The following is a 21,655-nucleotide window of genomic DNA, read 5'->3' on the forward strand; positions in this document are numbered from 1 at the left end:
ACAGAAACATCTGAGTACTTAACTGCCAGCGCCCCTGCTGCTGTATCCCACTTGTGCCTCTGATCTGCTTGTGGTGAAATATTTCTTTTCTGCTCCTGGTAAAGTGATGAATAATGAAAGAAAAACATACCAGTCCTGGAGGGGGTGGGAAATCTCTTGCTTGTTGGGAATGAGTGTTGTGTTTCTAAAAGACACACAACTTTCAAGTATTTAAAAATAAGACTTGTTTAAGATTCCAGAAGTCTACTGGTACCTTTGGACTTTGTGTCCCAGGGCCTTTCCCTTTGATCCTCCACAAAATATTTGGTGCCGGGCTTCAGTCTATGGTGCTGCTGGCACTATGTGGCTGAGGATGGCTTTCCGCTTGCTGTCAGCACACTCGTACGTTCTGCACCAGAATGCTTCCTGGTCAGAAGAGTCTTACTGGTCTCCTTGATAACGTGTCCCTGTGCTGGTGGTGATAACTGTGTTTGAAAATGGCAAAACACAAGAAATGATATTTGACCGAGGATCTTTATGCTATTACAAACTGATGAAGTAAACGAAACTCTGACTTAAAAACCAGGATTGGAGTCTTCTAGATAGGTTTCTATGCCTTGACCAATTTATAAACTGACTAGATAGTGTCTGCTTTTCAAAATACCAAATTTATTTAAACTTCAGCTTTATTTTGCAGTGCTCCTTAAAGAGACTTTTACTAGTTAAAAAAATAAAAGATGATTTAAAATAAAACACTCAACTTGATCCTTTTAAGTTTGTTATTCTTTACTGGGAAGTATAGCTGGTTCTTTTGATATACTGCATAAAAAATGGAAAATCTGAAAATGCGAACATTGGATATATGCAAATGCTCTTTTTCGGCAAGATCTGGGAGATACAGCAGCTTTCCATGGGGCTTTTCTAACCTAGTTCAGTAGTTGCTAATAAAGCAAGTTTTGTCATCAATTTTCTTTAGGTAAATACTGAAACTATTCATAATCAGTTTGTGCATCTTGGGAACTTGCCAGATGATGGATACAGAGAACTTGAAGCAGTTTGTGTGGGACTTCGATTTGGAAAAGTAGATCATTATGTTGTACTGAAGAATAAAAACAAGGTAAGTATTTTTTTTTTTTCTATGGTGCAAAGTACCTTGTTGGGAAAAAAAACTTTTTAAACAAAAAATTTTTTTTTTTCATCTCCCAGTACCAAGAATGATCTGCTAATGAGAGACCAAAGTTTCTGACTCTTTCCCACTCACCCTGAACAAGAAAATAGTTTGTCTTATTTGTTAAGGGCAGTGGGGAAGTAAAAAAACCTAACCAACCGAAACAAGCCTTAGGCTTTTATCTAGCCTGAACGATATAAGAACAGTTTGGTAAACTCTGAAAGTAAAGCTTCCTAAATGGCTGCTAAAGTTATTAACCTTTGACATTAGAGTTGTAAGTGGGAGGGGGAAAGGAGTTCCCATTTTGTAGGAAGCTTGAGGCAAAACAATCATTTTGATTTGAGAAGTGAAAATGTCAGAAGTGCTGTAATTGCTTTTTGTTTTGGACACTTCAAAATTTAGTGACTTGATTTTCTTTTTTAAAAAATTTTGTTATTTTAATTTTTAATGTTGCTATTGCTGCACTTAACATTGGATTTTTACTTTATGAACTAGATTTAATTTAGTGTATGTGTATATATATTTTAACAATTAAAAAGCAATTGTGTTCCCATTATTTTGAGCTACTTTAAGTTTCCGTCTGATAATAAACCATAAAACAGGTGAAGATGCTTTTAAAAAGAACATAGCATTTTTCTTTTTTGAAAGTAAAACTCCTTTCTTAAAATTTTCAAATGCAATAAAGAGAACTCTGCAGTCAGTAACACATCTAGGGCCAATTTCTAGACCTTCAACTAATTTTGTTGAATTGAACATCAAATGCTTTAATTCCATTGAATCAGCACTTCTTGATAGAAAGCTGTTCCATCAAATACTTTCTGATCTGTTTTCAATAGCCAGAGTTGTAGTAAAGATCCCAGAAGGGCAGAGGTGTTTTTTTAAGGAAAAAGACAAAAGGGGGGTGGCTTATTTAAGGCTTGCTTTAAATAAAATATGGGGAAAAAAAAAAAGAGAGAGAGGAGTAATATAGTTAATATCAGCTTTAGAACACAACTTGAATAGCTGGAAAATTTTAAAAGTGACTTATAAATCTTGTCTTAATTTTACTTGATAGCTAAAACGTAAAGAAGTGAGGGATTTCTAGTATAGCAGATGAACTTTTGTGTATAGTTCATTTTACTGTTTCCTTTATAGATGTAATCTTGCAGTGTTTTTTGTGGGCATGCACTTCCCCTCGCCCTCATGGGAAGATGCTCGTGAGTTACAGCAGAATGAAAGCTGAACGTGTCCAGAAGCCGGAATGTTAAAACACGTGTGGGTAGTGAAGCTCCAAGCTCCACTGTTTTGTGATGCTGTTAGTTATTTAGTTCTAAAGATAATTCCCAACAGGAGAGATTTCTTTCTTCAGCCTCTCAGAAACAAGAGAATCCACTGTTTTCTATATCTGAAACATAGGATTTAATCAAAAAATGACGCCTATAGGTAATTTAAAATGAAGATGTTGAAACCCTTCAGGAATATTAGATATCACATGCTATACCAGCTGACTATACTAAACTTGTTCTGCAATACAGAAATAAGATGAAGTAACAGTCATTTGAAGCTTGCACTTTTCTCCTTTTAGGCAATTCTGCAGCTGGATAGTGCCAAGTCAGCCAGGTCAATGTACAGCTTCCTGAAGCAATATCCTTACAATATGGGTGAGCATACATTGACCTGTACATTGTCACCCAAAGGAGAGTCTGCTGAGGTAAGATTTCTTCTTTTCAATAATACATTATTTCTGTGGAATAGAACCACCTTTCCATGAAGAGCAGCTAATGGTGATAATGTTAGTATTTCCTTCACTCTTTGCTGTCATTGTGGATGAGAGTGAAAACTGTGCAACAGGTGGGAACTGGATCAACTGTCTGTAGTCTGTATTCTGGGATGTGGCATAGGTGTGAAAGTATGTGTTGCTGTTTGTCTTTATTTTGTCTCTATTTTACGAACATGTATGGAATCTCTTTCCACTGATGAAAGTATTTCTTAATGAAGGATGAAGAGAAAAAGGAAGAAAGGAGGAAAGCAACTGTTTAGTACCAGTTAGAAAAGGATTGATAACGAAATTAGTAGAATCTTTTTCTGATCTAGTTTGATTCATCTTTAGCAGTTCATCTGCTTTAGTCCTCTTGATTCCAGACTCGGTTGCTATGTCAGCATTGGTCTGTGCACCCACAGCTGCTTCCATCTTCTCTCTTAGAAATGAAATTACTTGCAGTATTGAGCAGCTCCCACTTTACTTCTGGTGATTTGCTGAAGGAACAGCAAGCTGCAGCAGCTGAACACCAGAAAAGAAGGAGCTTATTGCATGTTGCATTGGATAGGTAAAGAGCTTTAAGCAAGAAATGCGAACATTAGCCACATGCTAATAGCGTTCTGGGTTCCAAAGTGGAGAACGTAAATCCAGATGCGGTCCCTCTCATGGTGTGGAGGTAAAGCGCTGTTTACTGTGGACTCAAACATGAGGATTTATTTCACTAGTTCTGCGTGCCCCTGCCTTCTCATTTTTCAGCTCCTTTCTCATGTCCTGACTCAACAAAATAATCTTAATCGTTTGTCCAATGATCAACTCTCCATCTCTTGCCACATCTTCCAAACTACGTTTATTTTAGGGGTATATAGCTTGGCTTTTATTCCTTTGAATACCAGCTAGGTTTGTTCTTCAAAGTTCATATATAACTGAGAGAACAGGGACCAACTAACCAGTTCAACATGAACTGTTGAGATTGAGACCAAAATGTGTATAGGACTTTTTTGGTTTTTTGTTTTGTTTTGCTGTGGGGTGTTTTGTTTTGTTTTTCCAGTGATTCTCCATGTGAATTCCATTCTTGGAGCTCTCATTCCCTGAGTGTTGCAGTTCCTTTTCAGTGGCATGCTTTGGAATATCATTCAAACGAGGATGTGTCTGGAGGGGCAGGGCATCTTAGTTTTTTCCCTTCACTTTTATTCAGCACAAGAGAAAGTTTAACTTCAGGTGCCTAATCATAACAAGGGCAACAGCCTGTTACTTCAACAGGGAGGAAAAAAAGTCATCCAGATGTGTACTTCTACTTACCAAGCTGACAAAGCTGTCAGTATTATTTACACTGAGCATCACAATGAATTTCAATTTTTTTTTTTTTTTTTTTTTTAAAGAATGGTTGGGTACTGATCATTGGCTTGTATCATGGTCTGTTTTCTATTATATTGGCAATTTCTTCTGCTTTATTGAAAAGCATCCTTATTTATGAAGTCTGTAGGGTAGCTGTATGGTGTTTAGGATACATGTTTTTAAAGACATATGGTGTCAATGGGACATTTCTGGTAGGGCACTCTTGTGATAGTTGTTGAGTAGCATCTGTGATGATTTAGGACATATGATGGTACACAGCAAGATCTGACTTGGGTGCACAGATCTCTTTTTGGCTAGACTAATAGTGCCCCTTTCCAAGTAAATCAGCAGTTACTGTGCACGTGCAGAGCCTAGTCTGTGTAAAATCAGTTTTTTACCCTTCTGCGAGTGTGACTCTTTGAAATGTCTGCAGAGATTCAGTCATCAGCCTGCCTTCCCAGCTCTTCCCATCCTGTTCTGGGCCTTCGTCCATGGCTGAAGGGGTATAGTTTGTTCATTAGGAGTGACTTCCCATTAACTAGCCTAGATTCAATATAATAACACTGAAGATGCTTTTGAATTACACGTTTGATTCAGAGAACTGGTTTAACTTTCCTTCTGAACACAGCATCTCTACCAGATGAGTGTGGTGGTGTGGTACTGTCGGTATGGCAGGGGTAGGGTAAGGTGGGCTGGCGTGCGTCCCTCGGGATCTCTGATGCAGGGTGGGGACCCACTGCAGGTGAAGTGCTGATAGCTAAAATCTGGTGAGCGCAGGTGTGTAGGGTCCTCTTTTCTCTTCTGCTAGGTGCAAGAGCATGGATTAGATGTTCCAAGAGTTTTTCTCTCTCTCCTCTTCCCCATTGCAGGCATGATTCTCCCCAGTGCTGACTCTCTATGGGACAAAATATGCTCTTCTTCTGAGGCACTTTGTTTTGTATTTCAGTTTATGTAGTGAACTTCAGGTCGTTTTGAAGAACGTAAATTATAATTGTGTTCGATGATGTGAGATGCATTTAAGAGTAATATCTTGTATTAGACTAACTTTGTAGCTGAAGAAAATAACCAAATCTTCAGACCTAGGAGCTTTTTCTCAAGTCTAGAAAATGTAAATAATAAGCTCCCTTAGCACTGAAAAATAAACAAAATATCATTCATTGAAGTGCTCATGCTAAGGAATGTCTGTCAAGGATGCATTGTGGCAACACTTTGTGATTCAAATCTGCTTTTTATAGCTGTTCCCTGTATCTTGTGTAGCAAGAGAATAACGTGCCTTTGTCACTATAAATGTTTCATCAGAGCAGAGTTCAATGCCAACAAAGAATGGCATTCACACTCTGTTTTCAAAATAATATTTCTTTCCAGCTGCACACTTGGGGTGATACAGAGTGCTTATCTGATTTAGAGAGGTTGACCAGCCAGATAGCAGTAACTGATGCCAGTGGCATAGTAACAGCAGTAATGTAAGTGCTTGCTTAATCACATTATAGTTTTGTTTCTGTAATTTTGCTGATAATGTCTGAATTTAATACTGCTGAAATAACAAAAATATGGGGAAACTCCTGTAATGGTGAAGGCGGATATACAACTGGAATACAGAATCATAGAGCATGGGTGCAGCGGATGTCATTACAGTCTGTCAATGTGACTGTCACAGCTTTTGCACAAATGTTAAAATAAGTCTGTACTTTGGAGATACACTCCTAAGCTTTATTTTATCTATATCTGCGGTGGAGAGAAAAATGCCTGGTCACGCTGCTAAGAGGGAAAACGGAGTTTTTTCCATCTGTTGTTCTTCACTGCCTTTTGAGTCTGTTACCTCTTGTCTGTTTTCTCGGTTACGTTGCCAGAATCTGGATGTTGTGCCTAGGTACCATAGGAACGTTAAGCTTGTAGCTCCCTTTGCCATAAGCTACTTTTCTCTAGAAGCCTTTCAATCAGAAGCTAGTCTGAAGGAAAACCAAAATAATTTTTAATTCATTATAACATGTTCAAATCACTTTTGGCACTTATCTCTGGAATAAATGTTTTTAGAAAGGGAAGACTGAAGGCTTTGGAATTATGTGCATAAATAAAAGATTAAAGTGAATTCTGTGTGCACTGAGTTTATCTGATGTTCTTTCTAATAGTGGTAGTCTTCAAATTAGTTTGTAGAATGCCTTCAGAAAAGAGATTGATATATCAACACTGAGTTTTTAAAAGGTTGTGGTTTTTTTTTTTTTTTTTTTTTTTTTTTTTTTTTTTTTTTTTGATTGCTTGGACCTATGCTACTAACCGTGATAGCTGCAGAGCCTGGACGGTTTGTCATTGTCTTTTTTTTTCAGAAGACATTATTTCGTTTCACGTTTATTCCACAAGTTTATTCTACAGAACAGAAAGTAGAAACACCTAGTCATCCTACAAGAAATGAATGCAGGTTTTAAGGGAACAGAAACTGGCCTTTGGTTTTCTGTAGATACTTGCTCAACTTGGAATGTAATTTGTCTTTAGAAAAGGTGTGCTGCTGTTTTCTGTCAAGCTAACTGCATTCCCCCTGAGCTCTGCAGCCGTTAGCATCCTCGCTGGTACAGGAGAGAAGGTGCTGTCTGGGAAAAAACGTGTTTAACATCCCTCTCCCCCAGATATATCACAGACTATAATAAAAGTTAATTCTGCTCAAAACCGTGACAGCTTTGAAGATGAGACGAACAAAACAGTTAGTGGTGTGCCACATGTTCTGTCTAGCAAACTTTTAGTAAAATCTCTTACGCTGCCATGCACTTTTATTTGTCATCTCATGAAATACGTATTCTGTGGGGAACAATTTTAGAACAACTAACTGTCCTTTGATCTTTCAGGTGATGCATGCCTAAATTTGGGTTCAGGGCGTTATTAATTAGGTGGGTTATGCAAATTCTGTGCTGATGCTTCTGAAAGTCATAGATGCTGAACCTAGATTTTTGCCTTTCAGGCTGAAGTTGTGAGAAAAGAAGTGAAGAGAGAGGAACCAAGCAAAGGAAGGTATGCCTTTCAAGTATTTGAGGTTTTTTTGTGTATCTATATTGTTCATGGAATGTGTATCTAAGATTAAGCAGATTGCTGAGCCATCTCTCTAACTGAGCTTGATGAAAAGGCCCACTGTGAGATCCATCAACTGTTACCTGCTGTTACTTCTTTCAAGCTTTTGTGTGTTCTGTGTGTGCAGGACGTGTAGTGTATTGCTGTAGAGCTGTAATGTTTGTGATTTCTTTGAAATCTGGGGCTTTCAAAGAACATGGACAAATGGGGTGAAATCCTGTTTTCTGTGTAGTTCGTTGAGTTGTTATTGTTTTACTAATTTGGCCAGGATTTTACCACAGGTCCTGGAAAGTATGTTTGGATATACGTGTTGGTAAGACAATTTTTTGTTGTATTTAACCAGGAAGTGATTGCTTTATTTTGTCCTACAGTGCTTTCCTCTGTCAGAGCACCTGGCTCTATTGTTTCTGTTTCCAAATGCTAAAAATAAACCAAAACTTCCTTGTTTAACTTATTAACATTATTCATGCTGTGATACAGGTCCCTGAATTGATTTAAAAAAAATGTTTGGATGCTATATTAACGTCAGAACCTAGAAATGGGAAATGGTGGTTTTGGTATGTTCCATTTAAAATTGTTTTACGGACATTGCTTGTAGTAAAATTTCTCATTGTGGAGCAACTATTTGTTGGTTTTAGAGTGTTGATTATGTTTTTTTATAAATGGATAGATCATTATAAGAGTTCTTGTTAACAAATATGACTTAAAATACCTTCTGTGACTCAAATCCATATTTCTGGATAAGTTTTATCATTAAAAAAAACAAAACAAAACTGTGTAATAATGGTCCTAAACTTCAATTTCAAGTAATGCCATTATACTCTCATGGACTGTTACTATATTTCCAAAACCTGTTTCTTCACAAGTAAAGTTAGGCACTCCTAATTTCATGAAACTTCTACACAGACCCTAGTCAATTTTGGAAGCATTTAGTTTCTAAACTGTCTCCGACTCACATGTAAGCAGACATTCAGGTAACCTTTTCGATTCCAGACTGGTGGGCTTTAGCTAGTAGTGGTAATTAATGAAAACAAGTGACTCTTACATGAATCCCAGCTACTGCCCAGCATCCAGCTGTGGCTGTTGAACAGATAGGAAACCCGACATTTTCCCCTACAAATAACACTACACACATTCTCCTTGTCTGAGGCAACTGTCTTCTCCTTATAAGACTTTGTGACTTGACTGATTATTTTTTTCAGTTACATTTCATAAGAAGCAGAAAATATCTTAAATATTATTATATATCTGAAGACCTTGTCACCTGTTTCTGGGGAGGGAAGCAGTAGCAAAATTTGGGGAGCAGAAGGGGCTGCCCTCTAGGTTGCCTGGGATGATGAGATGATCCTGAAAAAACTTTGGAATGCTTCTGGAAGCTCGGTTGTTGTCCAGCCCGTGTAGGTAGTTCATCTAATCTTGCGGCTGAGGTGACTGATGTAAATGCCTCTGCTTGTTCCAAGGATGCTGATGCATTTTGTTGGGATTTGTTTTCCTCAGCTAAAATAGCTGAAACTTTTCTTGGCCAGGTTAAGATTCAAGGACTATCCCACTGCTCCTTTTAATCCTGATCTGACATGTAGGAAGCAGGTTCTGTCTCCGTTGTGACGCAGCCTCTGTGCTGGCGTTTCTAGCACTGAACTCTCGAAGCCTTTCCCTTGCTAACTCAGGCAGTAATGACTGCGTATGGCAGCTAATGCAGGGACGTCCTATGCAGAAACTGAGCACCAGGTATTGTTGGTTTCACCCTTTACACTAACTTCTGTGCAGGAAATCTGTCTTGCAGGTCTACATGCTATTCCTTTCCCAATGCCTAACAGGTCTTTTAAGTGTTACTTCAAGCACCTTGGTGCTTCATCAGGCTCACTCACCTTTATCTCTGTGCATTACTGCCTCTGCAGAGCTTTCCTTCCACTGCTTCACAGTCTGGTTTGAATCTATCAGTGTATTTTGGAGACCGCCAGGGCTTTGTGGAAGGCACAGGGTGGGTGTTGACATGAAAGGAGACATAAAGTCCTGAGGATTCAGAGACTAATATCTCATTTGTATTGTGTAGAGGTTAATATGTGTGTGCTACTACTGTAAGCTTTGTAGTTAGTGTATGGTTCCAGTGTTCTCTGACGTTTTTTCCATTCCCTGCAAAAAAAGTGTATAAACAGAGGCTGTGGGGTACAGTTTAGCAAGGTGTCGGAGCTTGTATTTAATTAAGCTTTCTACTCATCAGTGACAAACCTGGGCTTTCAGAGCTGCCTTTCTGGGCTTTGTGCTCTGACTTATCCAGGTAGTGTTTTGCTACACAGCCACGTGAGACATAAATCTCAGTGGTCTGTAGGATGCTCAAATAGAAGAGAAAATTAACTGAAATGGGTTTTGCTTTTGGAACACAAACAATGTTTAACTGATGTCAAAATATCTTGTGTGTTGTGACTGAGTAAACCAATTCTGTGGCATAAAAAGCAGATCAGCCCTGACTGCTTTAGCCACTCATGAGGCACACTTAGCTCCAAACATTTGCAGGTAGCAAGCTTAAATTGATTACAGGTCTAAGAAGCCTGTTGCAGATGAGCAGGATGTTGGAACGAGTGAGGTTGCTTTTTTTTCATAAGACTTCAGTTACTGTGAGCTGAGCCGCTTGGGCTCTGAAGGAGATTCACAGCATTTTGTGGGGCACCGCTGAGAGCACGCACACTCCATCACTGCCTGCCAAGCCGCAAAACGCTGCAGTTGTGCCGCTTTGCTAGGGAAGGAGTGCCCTCACACTGTGTAGCAAGCGTCCATCTGATGCACAGTCATGACGTATTACATCTGTGCCAATTTTAAATTGGTGTTGTGAAAGATTTTGAAGCACAATTCATATCCCTTCTTCTCTCTCCTCTTGCATTTTGTAGCAGCAGAGGACAGTGCCCTCAGGTCTGGAGGAAACCTTCAAGATTGGTGTTTTTGTTGTGCTTGTGTAGCACAGACGTTAACTGAGTTTGCCTGTTTTCATCTTTCTGTTGACTCCATGTATTGTGTCTTCGTCTTGTTAACCCTCGCATCTGGCCACTTCAAGATTTAACATTTTCGTCAGTGTTGAGTTCCATTTGATCTACCTTCCATCTTCTTGCTGACATTGTGCTGGGAGTATTACCAAAATGGCAGGCTTCTCTGCTCTTTTTTATTTTCATGAAGGTTTATACAAATGTGCACCCTTTATTCATATACATAGGTTCTGAGAAACCATAGCACAGGCTGCTCCATTGTGCATAACCACTGATTAATTATGTGTGTTTGCTGCTTTTGTGTTTGTTTCAACACTTAGCAAGATTGTCAGCAGTGGTATTTCGGCACCTTTCCATCTAGAGATGCATGAGGTGTTGGGATGCTCGTTTTCTTGAGCTTTGTGGGAAGAGGGGCACAGACATCTCTAATTTCAATGTCTCCCAAGATCATCTACGGAGGATTCTTTGTTCAGAGAAGAATAATGCACTTACTGTAACTGAAGTTCTCTGAAAAGCGCTATCCTCTGCATTGTCATCTTGGGCTTTATTATCCTGGGAGCTGACAGTGGGATTATACAGTGAAAACAGAGCCTGGCCAAAAGGAGCCTCTGTGCATGTATTGTGTTCCCCGCTATTGTGCGAGGTCAATGCAGTTTAAAACCAAAGCAACCCCTCCCTCCCACCAAACCTGAACCAAAAAAAAACCCCAACCAACCAAACTTCAGGCTCCTAGCTGCTGAAAGAGTTCTCTAGGTTGGTGACTGCAGAGTCTGCTGTCTTCAAACATAACAAAACTCTGGTAGTTCCTTTGTACAGGGAGACTGAAGCTTTATTTTCGCTGTATATGCACTTCCACAGTCTGCCTTGCATCAGGGGATCTAAATTTTAGGAGTTCATGTCAGCGCTGAGGTCACAGGGCACATCTGTAGTGAGTGCTACCTTCAGAGGTCTGACTACAAGTAGTGCAATTCAAAGTGTAAGAGGCTTGCGGTACTGAGGTGGATTAAACAGAAGCATAAAACTAATCAGTTATTCGCCTCCATATTTTTAACCATTTTAACGCTGATAGGCTAGATGTCCAAATGCTAAGCACTAATGCATCAGGAAATCCCCCACCATTGGCGTCAAGAGGTTTCTGGTAACTGTAGAATTCTCAACATAGTTTGATTTCTTCTGTTTTTTTTAAATGCATTTAGCTCTGGCTTGAAAAAATATCCAGAGGGATCAGGAGTGGTGCAAACAGCAGCTGCTAATCCTCCAGTAGAGCCTAGTGTGGCAAAGAAAGGACCCATTTCCATCTCTAATGTCAAAGACGAGATGTCAGCAGTACAGATAGAGCCCTCTGAGTCCCATCTTGAAAGAGCAGTAAGGGAGTCTGCTGCAAGACTGGCAGAAACGTCTACAGAGGGAGTGGACCCTGGAGTTGCAGTTACTGTGGCATCTATCAAATCCGCTGATACCAAGCCATCTGAAGCGAAGTCAGAAGAGATGCTACTGCCACCTTCCAGTGTGGAGAAAGAAGAGGCAGTTAAAGATAATACTGAACCAAAGTCGTCTGAATCTGCTGTTGTATCTGCATCAGAGAAGGAAATTAAAGAGAAAGATGAAGAATTGTCATCTTCTGCCATCGAACCAGCAGAATTGTCTGATGTGGGCAAGGCTGAAGCTGTGTCATCAGATTGTGCTGTGAAGCTGGCAGCAGGGGATATGACAGGGGCTGTCCCTGAAGCAGTGCCCCCTGATTCTCTTGCAGCTTCAGTGGAGATGGTGTCATCTGTTGTCACACAAGCGAACAAGTTGGATGCTCCTGAAAAAAATCCTGTTTCTGATGCTGTGAAAACCGAGCATGAAATGCCTGTAACTCAGATAACAGAGAAGAAACCTGTACTTAAAACTGGGGCAGCTGTGGAGAAGAAACTGGATGTAGCTGGAGCAGACAAAGAGATGAAACCAGAAGAGACTGTGGTCAAAGTTGGAAGAGCTCCAGAGGAGAACCCTGGAAAGCTTTTGGTGAAGACTGGGGCAGAGACAGAGAAGAAGCTTGAAAAATTTGTGGCCAAGGTTGAGGCTGCTGTGGAAAATGCTGCAAATGCTGTCAACGAGAGCAACGAGGGAAGTTTAATCAAAGCCCATCAAAATAAAGGAACAGGACCAGCAAAAACTGATGAAACCTGCAAAGCAGTTACATTAAACTCCTCTTTTTCTGTCAAGGAATCTTCCTCTGTTGGTAAAATGATTTTAAAGGCAGTGGTGTCTCTTCCGGATATATCAAAGTCAAGGGTTCCAGTACAGAGAAATGAGCCTTCCCTGTGTAAAGGAGGGGAGCAGAAAACTCCCTCAAAACCTGAGGCCCGAAGCCAAGCAGCGGTGGAGAAGAAAATCGTGTCAAAAGAAGAGGGTCATCCGAGACCTGGTAGCAGCCCATCAAGCCTGGGAGATGGCAGCGGCAAATGTAAAGTGAACAGAAGTTCTGTTGTTGATGGAGAGGCAGGCAATGGGAGGAATTCACCTCAGCAAGAGAAGGACTCACGAGTGGAATCTAGGGCTAGTTCAAAACAGTCTCAAGAGGGAGAGAGTAGATCATCCAACATGAAGAAAGACAACAGCAGCAATAAGGTGAGGAGGGCAGGAAGGCCGGTTCAGTGTGCCTGATCAGTAACTAACTCCATGCTTCTCCCAGATGTTGAGTATGGGACAATGAGATTATGTTCCCCTTCCCTTTTCCATAAATCACTCACCTGGTTTGGGCCAACAGCCAAGTTGGAATAGCGAGATGGCGGGCAACCAGTTGCTTTTAGACGCAGTGTGTGCAACGCAAGTCTGTAACTGGTTTGAAAATGCTACTTGGAAAAAATTGCAGGCAGGTATTTTTGAAGTGAGTCTTTATCGAGTGTCTTAACTTTATGTTCTCGGATTAGTTCTGAATGGGATTTAATAAGCTTTCTGTCCTTTTGTGAGCTGATATTTGCTTTGTCAAGTCCTGCACAGACACTGGTTACTGAAAAGAGGCTACTAAGCAAGGTATTACATGTGACTTTTTGCTAGAGACTGTATGCCTGGACTCTACCGCTGATGGTTGGCTTAGTTCTGTATTTGCCAAGCATGTGATCAGAAGCAGCAATCTGGACAACTTAAAAAAGTTCATTAAGGGAAAAAATAGCTGATTTTTTTAGATTATTTTTTCTCTTGTGGACAGGTTAGTTGGCTTAACTGATTTCACGTGAACTTTTGTCTAATTTTGCAGGCTTCTGTTGGTGGCAATACTAAAACTTCAAAGAGTGGCACTAGCAGCAATGCAAAACAAAAGGAGGTAAGGATGGTAACCGTAAATGAACTTAAAGTCGTATTGTCTTGGAAGCATGTGTGTGTGTGTGCGCTAAGAATCTTTAGCGTCCTTCCCTAGGGAATTTTTTGTATTACTAGTTGTTACAGACTACAGGCATAAAGCTGCAAAGCCAAGTAATTTGGAAGAGAAACTTAATTCAGGAAGGGAGTGTTAAGAGGAGGTGTTTTTTGGTCTTGGATATCATTTGTTTGAGAGAGAGAAGTAATTCTCCAGTTGCCTGCATGAGATCTTTATTCATCATCATGCTTGTGAGAAGAGGAAGGAAGGCTGAAGTCTTCTAGCTCTTTATAAATGTTTTTTTATGACAGGAGGTAATCGGAACATCTCCATCCATGGTACCTCTTCCATGCAAAGATATTTCCAGTGGGTTGGGAGGGCTTGGGAGCCTGTAGGCTCAACTGCTAAAGAGTCTGCATTTTTACAGGAAGGTGAAAAGAGATACACACTATCTCTCTTAGATAGCTTGGGCTTTGGGAAACAAAAGCAGAAGGAAGGTAATAAAAACCCGTATTGATGAGTTTGTAGATGTAGCGTTACAGGATCAAATCAAAGATCGACCAGGTAAGTAGTGGGTCCCTATGGAAAAGGGATTTCTGAGATAAAGTTGGAGACCTGAATCCTTTTATTAATCTTAAGCTACATAAACTTCTCGCATCACCAGCACAGTGTGTTTGTGAAGTTGGTGCTAGCGATGGTAATAGAGAATGCTTTCATACCTGATGTTCCAGATGTGTTTGTTAATCCCCAAAAGGAAATTCTGCACCCTTTGAAAAAAGGCTTTGGAATGTCAATTACTTCTCACTGCTTTATTCTTCACTGTTATATAGCTGATAAGAACCAAGATCTGTGTTTTCCTTTTCGTGAAAGAAAGAATACAGTAATGTTTGATTTCAGTTGAAATGTAACCAGATGCTTTTTTTTTTTTCTACTGTGTCCACCTTGCATTAAATATTCCTCAAGTTTTTGCATCAGAATGTGGGTGGTGGCACACATTATTCCTAGTATTTGTTAGCTTTTTAAAAAAGAAAGGGAAGAAAAGGCATGTAGCCTTTGAATTTCAGATTACTTTTTCTGCTGGAGGACTGTTTTTGGTATTTCTTAGTTGCAGTCTTACTCTCTAACAGCGGAAGGTTCACCTTGCCTTGGCCTTGAAGTTCTGCTTTGACAAGAGCTTTTTCACTCTTCTTGTGTTAGATACTGACCAGTATTTGGTGGTAGGATGGGATATTTTAGGTAAAAAAAAAATTCAGAATCATTCATTGAAGAAATTGAATGCATAATTTGGAGTGGAATGGATATTTGGCTGCATTTTACTGTCTAAATTTATTAATTGACTACAAGTACCCATCTTATCCCCCTTATCCTGCCATCCTGATTATAAAAGCATAGCTATTTTACAGTGGACAAAGCATAATACTCTATTCCAAAAAACATGACTGCTGTCTATTCAAATAACCTAGAAGTAATTTGGGTTAATTCAGTCTTTTATTAAAGTCATCATCTATCCATACATCCTCCTCCGGAGGCTCTCAGCTACATATGACATTAAGCTGCTGCTAATGCTTTCCAGTGGTCCTAGAATAAATTGCCTGAGCCCTGATGGAAGCTGGCATGGTCAAACTGCAGGGTAGGAGGAGTTTTAGATGCAAGATGTGCTCCAGTAAGAGCCATGCCACTGACTGAAGGGAATTAGAAAGGGTCAGGCTCTGTCATCTTAAACATAAGAACACGGTAAGGCATTCGCCAGAAAGCTGGAGCTTGCCTCCGCACCCCTAAGGAAAGATGTCCAGCACAGGGAGGAGCAGCAAGTCTGTCAGAGCGTCTGTGGGGCTAGTCAGACCTTAATAGAAAGGAGAAAATGATCTTCTTGTATGTGTTGGTTATAGAGGAATGTGGGGAGGTTCCAGTAGTGGGAGCCCTTTCCTGTGCTGGAGCATAGGGCCGCCGGAGAGCCTTTCTGAAACCGAGATGTTTGTTAGGAGATTGAAACCAAAGAGGCAAGATAAAACAGTGAATAGTCATCAGGAGACAGAATGACTTTGCTGGATCGAAACACTAATGTAGTCTCCTGTTTTGTAGCAGCAGCCAACAGCATATGCTTAGGGAAGGGAATGAGATATTGACACAAGATAATAGTATTTTTGAAGGATACTCTGGAGGTGTTAATATTTTCACTAGCCTTCCTGCAAGTGAGTGCAAAATATGCATGAGTATTCAGAGCCCAGTTCTTTTATTAGACGTAAATTTTGTCTATTCATCTGCTGTGTTTTTGAAAAATGCTTTGGGTTTCTGAGTTAAATCTGCTTACTTAACACAAATGCTGATAATGAAAACTCTTCCACATGAGACTGAAGGCCTCAAAACTTTTTCCTACCCTCAAGTCAAGTAGCATTTTTTTTTTTTTTTTTTTTCCCTCTTGAGCCAGCTTCAGTGCGTAGGTATTTTTCATTAGGCGCCTCGTGGATGGAGGTGTTTGTGTCACTGGGTGAATGTTAAACTTTGTTATATTCACATTTTTACACCTCCTAGGAAGAAGAGCTGTTTCCATTTAACCTGGATGAATTTGTTACTGTGGATGAGGTCGTAGAGGAAATTGAGTCTCCCATTAAAACACGGCAAAATCCACCAAGGGGAAAGAGAAAAGATGGTGCTAAAGACAACAACTCTTCTGAGCCTAGTTCCAAGAGAAGGAAAGGGAAGAGCTCCGTAGCACGCATTGCTGAAACCGAACTCTCTTTTGTCACTTTGGATGAAATCGGTGAGGAGGAGGATGGGACTGCACAGCTAATGGGAACTGCTAATTTAGAAGCGCTCAGTGACCCGCAGGGCCTGGTTGTAGTGGATGAAGTGATCGAAGAGGAAGAACTTATGTCAGAAGCAGTAAAGGACCCACAGTCGCTTGTTACTTTGGATGAGATATCTGAACAGGAGGACCTTAGTTCTCAAAAAGATGTCCCTAGGTCAGTTTTTGAGGAGCAGGATTTGAAAGCTGAACCCTTGCTAACTGTAGATGAAATTGGTGAAGTAGAAGAGCTGCCTCTGAACGAGCCTACTGACTTGAATATTGAGGATGTGCTGAAACAGAAGGAGGATGATAAAGTGGCTGCAGAGGATACTGGAGATGGTGCTTCCTCCCAGGCGCCTGATGATCCCAGTGCTTTAGTGACAGTAGATGAAATACAAGAGGAGAATGAAGATAACCCTCTCGTGACTTTGGATGAAGTTAACGAAGATGAAGATGATTTTCTGGCTGATTTCAATCGTCTAAAAGAGGAACTAAACTTTGTTACAGTAGATGAAGTTGGAGAGGAGGACGAGGAAGAAGAAAATACTTTCCCAGGGAAAAATCTGAACGAGGATGAAGATGATGAAGATATTGTTGCTGTTGCAGGACCAGAAGAAGAAGAAATTGCTGCCATTGCAGGACCAGAAGAGGAGGATATTGTTGCTGTTGCAGGACCAGAAGAAATGGAAATTCTAGGAAATATGAGTCCAGAAGAAGAAATTATGGCAATCTCAAAGTCAAAAGGTAAGGAGCCTCTCATAGTTTCTAGAGGGGAAATAGGAAATAAGATGCTTGTAATCAGTGCAATGCACGAAGAGATCCTTGTAGCAAATAGAGGAAACTGAAAAACCCTGAATCTTTGACAAAGTTAATGAAAGAGGTGCTGGGAAAAAAAACAGAGACTGAGAGTGAACAATGGCCTGCAGGTAGGGTATTTTATTAATGCATTTTACAATGCATCTTTCTTTTGATGTAAAATTAAGGGGCATGTTGATTTAAAGTGTTCATTTGGTTTATGACGGCTAAAATTGGGGAAAATAGTTTCTTTTCTTGCCTTTAATGCAAGGCCTGGTAAACTACCTAACACTGTACAGATTATTTATAGTCTTAAATTACAGGGCCAGACTTCATTAAAACAAGTGAGTCAAATGAAATAGACACACAGATACAAAGAAGTAACAGCTTCCAAGCTGGATCTAGAGAAGAAAATGTAGAATGTCTGTACCATGGAATTAGCAAAGGGTTAAGAAAGTCTAATGCAGAGCCAAGTAGGGAGGGCTATATATAACCAACAAACAAGAAGAGTTTTGGCCAAAGCGTGGGTGAAGGCTCTATGTGATGCAGTCCGCTAGTATCGAGTTTTCTTTCTGTCTTTGCTGATGTAGCTGAGCACTGACACAGCACCTTTTGTTCTAGTGCTTTGGAAAAGCTTTTCTCCCATCTCACGCTCATTGCGTAGCAGGGGCAAGCTGAGTAGTGCAGGTATAGAGGAGCTGCAAAAGCAGCAGATATCTTGCTTAAAACAGAGTAATTTTAAACTTCAGTTTCTATAAACATTAGGAAAGGGATGAGTTAACTGTATACACTCCCAAAAATATTTAAATGCTGTATATTGTTTTAATCTGGTTAATGTTATAGAACATAAGTTTCCCTATGACTAACAAAAGCATTTACTGAAAATGCAAAATATCTTCTATGTTCTATTAGCAAGTTAGCTGTAAAAAGACCTCTTAAAATATCCAAGCCCTTAAGTTGATTTCTGGTCTAACTGGTAGTGGCAAATTATAATAAATATAGTTGATGCACAGTAAATAAGTGATTTTAGTTCCTCTCTGTATAGTAAAAATCTCAGGCAAAAGAGTTGGACTTAGGAAAGGACTAGTTCCTCCAGAATTTGAGAAGTGGAACAGGAAAACTGTGGGGAGGAGAGGTTAAAGCAGGTAAAATCCTATTATTCAAGTCTTAAAATCTGAAACCAGCAGCAAAATAGGAAAGGATTTATTGATTGCCTCAGGCCAGCAGTTCAAAGGATGACAGTCAGACTGCAGCTGGTGAAGATGGCAAATCGGAAACTTTGCGTGTTGCATGATGCAGTGAGATACAATCTGCTGAAACATCAAGGGGTGCAAGAGACTGATGCTGTCCGTTGCGTTCCTTCGACAGCTTCCTGGGTTTTGTTGTTATGGCAAAGGATTTATTGCATTAACCTTGTTTAGGACATGCTGGTATCTAGATTATTTGAATATGAAATTATAAAGAAACCAGATATTTTTGATGTGTGACTCTTTGCGTGGCAGTTGGACTGCTTTGGTAGTTTAAAACCCAAAGACCTTTTTTATCTCGTAATAGAGGAGACTCTGTCAAACTCCTTGTCTCCAGAAAAATCTTAAAATGTTGACTTTGAGCTTTCCCTAGAGCTGGTTAATCCGATAACATATTCTCTTGGGTTTGGCTGGTTCTGTAACGAAGCTGAAATATTGATGTTGGACCTCGAGCTAGATTCATTCAAGAAAGCTTGGTAGTTTGTATTATAAAGAAGTTGAGATTTTTGTGACCATAATCACAAAGTTGGTTTGAAGCTGCTGGTAAGAGCTGTAGAGGAAGGCAGCTGAGAGTGGGGGTGGTACGTCTGTGAAGAGTGCTGTGTGGTCAAGAGCGCTTTTGGAGTCATTCACCGCAGCACCGGGGCTGTATTTGGGAATCTTGCTTGCAGGATTGATGTCAGGAGTTCCTGAAAATTGCTCTATGGAAAGACTAAACCGACTGGCGTAGAGAACAGCAAGGCCCATACAGATGGTGTTTGTTTCAAGCAGTAACGAGCCATTACAGCTAGAGATAGAGTACTTTTAAACTAGCTGATATCTTTGTTTAACATGGATTTATGGCCTCCAGTAGATCAGCTGGGATCAGGAGATAAAGAACCAGAGCCTAAGCGGAAGAAAATTGCTTCTTCAGATGTATCAAAGACACAGAGTACTCCAAAAGGTAAAGCCAAAACCACCCGCCCCAAACGCTCCATACTTTTCTTGCTAGAAGACAGCTTTCTTGCCCATTTGAAAATGCCTCCTTTGCCTCATTACCACATTTAACTTTAAAGTCATGGCTCATAATCTGTGTTTTTATCTTGGCTCCTACAAATGTATGTTTTACAAGTTTCTGCTGTTGGCTTAATAGCAGCAGCAAAATTCAAGGTTCTTTTTTTCCTAAAATTTACAAATACAGGCTAATTTATTGATAATTGGTACAGTGCAGTGTAGTATCTACTTACTGTTCTAATCCTGTTATGAGTTTTATTACCAACTTTCAATGTATAAAAATGAGGGAACTGCTTACATAGTTTTAAAAATGTGTGTGTGTGTGTATATATCTATATATTCCAGATCCTCATCTAAAATACTTTTCTATAAAACTACTGATAACACTTGAACTGTAAAAGAAGTTGCTAGGAAAATATGGATCCTTGCCTGATGGCTTGTGTAATATTCTCTGTGACAGAAAATGCTTGCGTAACGCACTGCAGGACAGAGGTTAAACTTGGTTGTATATAAAACACTTTTAAGGCCAAAGGATGCTGAGGTAGTTGCCGTGAGCTTCAGATCCAGAAGGTCAGTTGCTCTATTGGCAGAAAAGTATGTGTCCTCCTGTTTATCAAAATAGGACAGGTGTCCAACTCGGATTAGAATATTCAAAAAAGGTAACTAACTTCCTTCCATTAATAACAAATTGTATAGTACTGGCTAATGGAATCTGATTTTTTTTCTTTAAAGCTGTGTTTTGTTCATGGGTTGTTTTGAAGGTGTGTTTTGTTAATGTTAATGATGTGTGCTGTCTCTTCAGATTTGGATTACCTAGTTCCAAAGGCTGGCTTTTTCTGTCAGATCTGCTCGCTGTTCTATGCAGATGAAATATCTGTGAAAAATCACTGCAAGACACCTCTTCATCAGCAAAACATGGAGGTAATGCTGAAGCGCTTCCAAACACACAGGAGTGAAAAGAATATCGTTCTAAAAAAGTTTGCTTTAACGAGTGCTAATAATTTCCTAGTGGCATAAGGAGCTCATATTAATACTTCAAGGGGTTTGAGTTTTAAACTCAGACACAGATACTGTTAAATTACTCAAGCTCATCACCTACATAAAGCATTCCTTACCTAGGAAGGCGTGGAGGCTAGCTGTTGTCTTCCCTCCATTTTTAAGAAGTGATTTTTAAAAACTATGCAGCGTTGTGTCCGAAAGCATGGTTTTGTCAGATTTTGTGGCTTGCTGAAACTGCAGACTGCCTAAAATATCTTGCAGATGTAAAATGATCAAAAGGTCGGTTTGGCAGCCAGAAAACTTAAGTTTGGGGTCAAAACTCCCCCCACCCCTCAGCGGCACATCTTGCCGGTGCACCTGGCTGGTGGGGACCCAGCGTGTGGCAAGGTGCTGATGTGAGGGGTAGAAAACTGGGAAGATATTTATTGATGTGGACTTTTGTAAAGTGGGTGCAATGAATACACAGCCTGTGGTGAATATTGAATAACTATTTTATATTTCAAGACCAGCACAGGTCCCCTGTCATCGTGTGAACTCCTGATACCTAATATTTTGCCATATGCCCTGTAAAAAATTGCACTCGGGAGCTTCACCACTTGGTGATTGTGCGTGTGTCAGTTTGTGAGCAAAACTTCTGAGTGTTTTTTGGTACAGATCACATGTTACCAGTATCAGGAGTAGGCTGATTTTTGGATGATACGTTTATGAAACCTACCCTGTATTTAGAACATGATGTTGTCACAGACTGAGGAATAACATAGCGATATCTTTTCACTGGCTACCCTTATTTCTACAGAAATTCATGGCCAAGCAGAAGGATGACGATAACAATGGGGAAGAGCGGAGTTCAAGGTGATTGGAGGAAAGAAGAATTCTTTCAGTGAATTAAACTTAGGGTCCAGTCAATTTTGTGTATTTTGTTATGATTTAATTTGTAATTTTGTTTCAGAAACAAGCATTCATGTTGTATAAATTTGAGCTCAGTATAGACAGACTAAAAGAAAAACATGTGGTGGCTTTGATTTGTATATCAAATCATCTGACTTGGAAGAGACTTCTTTTACAAGTGTCGACATGAAATAAATGTTCTTACTGTATAGTTAACACCAGGGGATGGTGTTTGGTGTGATTTATTGTCTTCTGTTAACTCTGGGTCACAACAGAGACTAAGAGGGAATTCATTCCAGAGATCTCTCTCTGGTGCCGCTTTACAGAGCTCTCAGCAGGTGAAATTT

The 21,655-nt window shown here is 39.9% G+C and overlaps 1 protein-coding gene across 7 annotated transcripts in view; it reads left to right on the plus strand.

The window, feature by feature from the left end:
* Nucleotides 1–21,529, plus strand: part of ZNF638 (zinc finger protein 638) — a 65,289-nt gene extending 43,760 nt beyond the window's left edge. For 5 of the 7 annotated variants that reach the window (XM_030025149.2, XM_030025111.2, XM_030025130.2 and 2 more), the window contains 9 exons: nucleotides 956–1,096; nucleotides 2,712–2,837; nucleotides 7,171–7,220; nucleotides 11,452–12,871; nucleotides 13,500–13,565; nucleotides 16,131–17,130; nucleotides 19,279–19,371; nucleotides 20,224–20,342; nucleotides 21,217–21,529. In XM_030025149.2, coding sequence (XP_029881009.1) covers nucleotides 956–1,096; nucleotides 2,712–2,837; nucleotides 7,171–7,220; nucleotides 11,452–12,871; nucleotides 13,500–13,565; nucleotides 16,131–17,130; nucleotides 19,279–19,371; nucleotides 20,224–20,342; nucleotides 21,217–21,276 — 3,075 coding nt within the window. In that variant the 3' untranslated portion in view covers nucleotides 21,277–21,529. The remainder of the gene's footprint in view (nucleotides 1–955; nucleotides 1,097–2,711; nucleotides 2,838–7,170; nucleotides 7,221–11,451; nucleotides 12,872–13,499; nucleotides 13,566–16,130; nucleotides 17,131–19,278; nucleotides 19,372–20,223; nucleotides 20,343–21,216) is intronic. The other 2 variants (XM_030025121.2, XM_030025139.2) reach the window with 2 other exon arrangements.
* The last annotated feature ends 126 nt before the right edge of the window (nucleotides 21,530–21,655 follow it).

The sequence above is a fragment of the Aquila chrysaetos genome, chromosome 1 (assembly GCF_900496995.4).
Source record: "Aquila chrysaetos chrysaetos chromosome 1, bAquChr1.4, whole genome shotgun sequence".
Lineage (NCBI taxonomy): Eukaryota > Metazoa > Chordata > Aves > Accipitriformes > Accipitridae > Aquila > Aquila chrysaetos.